The sequence below is a fragment of the Myiozetetes cayanensis genome, unplaced genomic scaffold (genome assembly GCF_022539395.1).
Source record: "Myiozetetes cayanensis isolate MyiCay16 unplaced genomic scaffold, myiCay2020 scf31, whole genome shotgun sequence".
NCBI classification, from domain to species: domain Eukaryota; kingdom Metazoa; phylum Chordata; class Aves; order Passeriformes; family Tyrannidae; genus Myiozetetes; species Myiozetetes cayanensis.
This window is the reverse complement of record NW_026087533.1, coordinates 6,443,574-6,448,537: the sequence shown is the minus strand read 5'-3', so window position 1 is coordinate 6,448,537 and position 4,964 is coordinate 6,443,574. Positions and strand designations below refer to the sequence as shown.

The window sequence follows — 4,964 nt, the reverse complement described above, 5'->3', positions numbered from 1 at the left end:
TCCCTGGCTTGGTTCCTGAGCTGAGGCAGCCAGGGCAGTGGGGCAGACCAGACAGGACCTGGTGTCACGTTCTCGCCTCTGCTTCTGGCCGGGAGACACCAGGCAAGGCATGGAACCTCCCTGTGACATGAGGACAGGGAGTTGTCTCTGTGAAATGATTTGAGATCTGTGGGTGAAAACTTCTGGGCATGAGTGATCTGAGCTAGCTGGGCAGAACTGCTGGAGTCAGTTTGGACTGTAAGACAAAAAAGAAGAGCATGTCTTTAATAAACCCTATAAATTTCTGACTGCAGAGTTTTTAATTGTACACTACTTTTGCCATAACATATTTTGGAAGTAATGTCAAGGTTTTATAAATGTTATCTGTAGTCGATACTCATGGACAGGGCTGAACTTTTAACTTTTTTGTGTCTTGTCTTGGATTCTATCACACGTTCTAGAAGTTGGATTCTGTGTCTGCACTGAGAAATGCAAATTAAACTGGATATTTATGTAGTAGTGTACATAGTCTTGAGTGTGTGTGTTCTTGGAACTAGGTGAAAACCCCACCCCATGCTGTGGTGGTGTGCAAGCTGGCCAAAATTTGGTTCATTATGCAGTGTACACTTTCTCAAATAAATGCAGTTTCTACTTTTTCTGAAAATTTTGATTTTTTTTCACATAACTTTTTTCAGCAGACTCGAGGGTGTGTTTGCCGTGCTGTAGTTGGCAGTTGCTGGTGTTCCTGGTTTGTGACTCTTGTCCTCCCACTGCTCAGGCTGACCCTGCTCTGTTCTGCCTCCCCTGACCCAGCGCTGGCAAAACCCAGCCTGGTTCCACCCCGGGGCCTTGGAGGTGGCTGAACTAAACCCCAGTTTCTCAAGAATGTGTGTATTGTAATAAAGGAATTTATTTAACTCTGAAACATGGGAACAAATGTGCTTACATTGAGCAATGTGAAGATGTTAGTTACAGGTACAGTACTTCCAAAGGAAGAGCATCTCCAAAACCCAAAAAAGAGTAAATATGAATTTGTATTTTTTGAAGAATGTGAAATAATGGTGTTTGCTTAATTGCTCATTTTGTATGAAGTTAATATTGTACTTTGAAATATCTGCAAAGAAGTGGAAATTAACCTTTTTGGAATTGAAAGCAATATTAATACTAATGGAATCCTAATTAAATGCTTATTTAAATATTGTGTTATAATAGTTTTTCCTGAGCGTATTCTGTGGGAGATGAGCGTCCTGCCCTTGCCCCCTTTGGAAGGCATTGGGGACGTGGAATTCCAACCCTAAAAGGCAGCGTTTGCCTTTGCAGCCTCCTCCCTCTCCAGCGCTGGCCTTCACCAGCTTCCCACCCTCTGGTGCCCTGCGGTGCGGGTGGGAGTTGGGTCCCACCCATCTCTCCAGCCTGGTCCCCGGAACTGGTTCTTCCTCAGGTCCTGCTTCTCTCTCCAGGATGCTGCTGTCGGCAGGGACTGAACAGCTGCCCCAGAGCAGCACAAGGTTTGTGTCTCTGCAGCCCCTCGAGCGTGGGCTTAGGCAGGTCCCGATCGCGGCCACGCGGGGTGATACAGACCAGGCCCGTCCCGCCTTATTTCAAAGCGTACATTTAATGCGATAAGGCACCAGCAAAGCGACACCGACCGAGCTCCAAGGCTGCGGCGGTGCTGCCTTTACCAGTCCCTGAACTCCCCTGGCAACGCCCGGGCCCTGCCGGAGCCTCGGCCTCCCTCGGCAAGGCCTCGATCTTCCAGGGCTCTTCAGGGCCCTGCGGCCCCCGGGCCGGTGCCGGGGCCCAGCGCCGCCCGCAGCGCGGTCATCGCCGCTGTCAGCTCCTCGCAGGCGGCGATGCGGGACCGCAGCTGCCGCTGCCGCAGCTCCAGCAGCTCCCGCAGCCTCCGCGGCCCCTCCGGAACCTGCGGGGGGAACACGGCGGGGGACGGCGGTCACGGCACTCGCGGTCCCCTCGCTCTGCACCGCTCCCTCCCGCGCTCCTCCGTTACCCCCCGTCCCCTCCGCACCCGCCGCTCTCCCGCCGCCTCCGTCCCGCCCGCGCACGGCTCGGGGTGGCCGCCGCTGGCCATGTGAGCGCCGGGCCCGCCCCGCCCCGCCCCGGCTGTTGCGTTGTCTCCCGGCGCCGCGCTCGGAAGTGCCCGCATGGCGCGGGCGGCGCGGGCGCTGGCGCGGGCTGTGGAAAGAGCGGCGGGGCCGGGGCTGGACCGGGCTCGCCTGGTGCCGCTGCCGCCCGGCGGCGCGGCCGGGCCCGACCCGCACGGTGCGCGCGGGGAATCGGCCGAGGGGGCGGTTGGGCCGGCGGGGAGTGGGGGATGCGGGGGAGGCCCCGGGCCGGGCCAGACTCGGGGCGGGGACGCCCCGCGCGGTGGCGGCGGGTGCCGGGTGGCCCCGCTGACCCCCCCGGTGTCGCGCAGGCTGGCGAGAGGCGGTGGCGGCCGCGGCCGGCGCGCTGCAGGCGGGCGGGATGGTGGCGGTGCCCACGGACACGGTGTACGGCGTGGCCTGCCTGGCTCAGGACTCGGCCGCCGTGCGCAGCATCTACAGCCTGAAGGGGCGGAACGGCGCGAAGCCCCTCGCCATCTGCCTCGGGGACGTGGAGCGGCTCTACAGGTGCGCGGGGCTCCGGAGCGCGGGATGGGCCGCCCCGAGAGCCCGGCGGGGAGCGGCCGCGTCTGTCCGCGGAGCGCCATGGAAGGGAGGGAGGGGCCGTGCCGGAGCTGCCCCAGCCCCGCTGTGGCCGCCCTGACCCCGCTGCCTCTGGGCCTGCAGGTACTGCCACGTGAACGTGCCGGACGAGCTGCTGCGGGACCTGCTTCCAGGACCGGTGACGCTGGTCCTGCAGCGTTCAGAAGAACTGAATAAAGACCTGAATCCTTTCACATCGGTAGGTCTTGGCTACAGGATGGATCTCGAGGCTTGGGGGCAGTGGGCTGGTTTTGTTCTGCCTGCTTGTACTGCTGTTCTGTTTGTCCTTACCGGGTCCCTGTGCTGGTTCCATTTCCCAGGTCTTAGGTAGGCACGGCATAACCCAGCATTAGGGCCTGACTTAGGTCTTGTGTTATTGCTGGTTCAGCAGGTCTAAAAGTATCAGTTCTCTAGAGCATCAGCTTTAAGCCAAGAGGGCTTAAGGCAATACAAAATTAAAACCAATTTCTATGTGTAAAACCCTTGTCTCCCTCCCTGCAGCTGGTTGGTGTTCGTATTCCAAACCACTCCTTTATGAGGGACCTGGCACGTGCCTGCTCGGGACCACTGGCTTTGACAAGCGCCAACATCAGCTCCAAGGGCAGCACCCTGACCGTGTCGGTGAGGCTCCTCTGCCCCTTGGGGCGTCACTGGGGCACTTTGACAGAGCCCCAAGCTCTCCCACAGTTGAACTCAGCTTTAGCAATAAAGCAAAGGTTGAACTGTTGCTATATATTTTTCTTTTTAAAATGATACTCACAAAGCACTGTCAGGACTGTTACCTACAGCACTCTTGCAGGAATTTCAGGACCTGTGGCCTCAGTTGTCCTTGATCGTCGATGGAGGCCCCATAGGGGACATCTGGAGCCCAGAGTGTCGCTTGGGGTCGACTGTGGTTGACTTATCTGTGTCAGGGAAGTTCTCCATCATCCGTCCTGGCTGGTGAGCACTGCTGGGCCTTTCTCTGTGCTTCAAATGAAATAAAGCTTTCGGGTCATGCTTTGCTTTGTTTCCCACAGCAGTTCCACCTTCCTGTTAATGTTTAACTTAATTACCAGCACACTCAGAAATCCTAAAGAGCTCTCCAAATTCCCCTTTCTCACAGCTTCTGTGTGAAACTCCAGTAGTTTCTGGAGTTCATGTTCTGTTTGATTTTAAGTGCAGTCCTACGTCTCACTGATCTTCCCCAAAAATGCGGTTTAATCCTCCAGATCTTTTGTTTTGACAGTTCTCGTTCTCCCCACAGTGCACTGACACCCACAGTTGAAATCCTGAGGCAGAAGTATGGCTTGGTACCGGAGTCTTCCTAACCCTTGGGATTGGGAGCTGCTGGAGCTGGGCACCATGTGCCTGTGCACTCAGAAGTGGGTGTTTGTGGCCTTGTTTAATAAGGTCGATGGGTTATGTCAAGGTGAATAAATAAAAGATTAAAAAAATTAATTAAAAAGTCCTTTTGAGCTCTCTGTGCTGCTGTACCATTCCCAAATGTCTGTTCTGTTATCCTGATTAGGCCTTGTGAATATAATGCTTGGAATGTTGGACTGATGAGGTGGGGAAGGCCCTGTCTGCCCCACCCTCCCCAAGCGCTGATTCCATGTTTGTAGTCATTGCATCTGCACTGTAAGGAAAGCAAAAACGGAATAGAGGGGTTTGGGGCTTTCAGGGTGTTACAGCTGTAATGTTCTCTGGTTATGTTCAAATTCATGGAGTGATGGTTGAAACAAACAACACCAGGCCAGGCTGCCTGGGCCAGGGCTGGTACCAGAGGTGAAGCTGCTCAGTGTGTGACCCTTTCTGACCCTGGTGAAGCCATGGGGATTCTGCTGTCTGAAGAGTCCCCAGACAGGGACAGGTTTTCCTCCGTCACTGCAAACAGAGATCTGTGAGGCCACTGCTAGCCCTCGTTCTGCTTCCCACTACAACAGAAAACAGACTTGGGCTAATTAAGCTGGAAACACAACATTGCAATTTGCAGCTGATTAAATCTTTCAAACAATATTTATGTTAATCTCCTTCTGATTTATTTTCTTGTAATGCCTTGACTAGGAGATGGTCCACTGCCTGGGGAAATGCTTCCATATGGAGCCCAGCCCGCCCTGCCAGATGCTGGGAGCTCAGAGTGATGGTTTTCACTCATCGTGTTTACAGCCAGGAGAGATGATCTTGTCTGTCTGGGCTGGGTCTGTACCCAGAGTGGGATGCTGAGCTGTAGTTCTTGATTTTGCTGCAGGAGTGGATCTGTCTGTGGCAGGAGAGGGCTGTGAAACACCACATGGGAAG

At 55.1% G+C, this 4,964-nt stretch overlaps 1 protein-coding gene across 1 annotated transcript; it reads left to right on the top strand.

Annotated features, from left to right (window-relative positions):
* The first annotated feature begins 2,127 nt into the window (after positions 1–2,127).
* Positions 2,128–4,682, top strand: YRDC (yrdC N6-threonylcarbamoyltransferase domain containing). The gene is made up of 6 exons (XM_050326315.1): positions 2,128–2,259; positions 2,414–2,609; positions 2,769–2,883; positions 3,186–3,305; positions 3,484–3,626; positions 3,931–4,682. The coding sequence occupies exons 1-6, from the start codon at positions 2,142–2,144 to the stop codon at positions 3,992–3,994; spliced, it is 756 nt and encodes a 251-aa protein (XP_050182272.1). The 5' UTR covers positions 2,128–2,141; the 3' UTR covers positions 3,995–4,682.
* Positions 4,683–4,964: the final 282 nt, after the last annotated feature.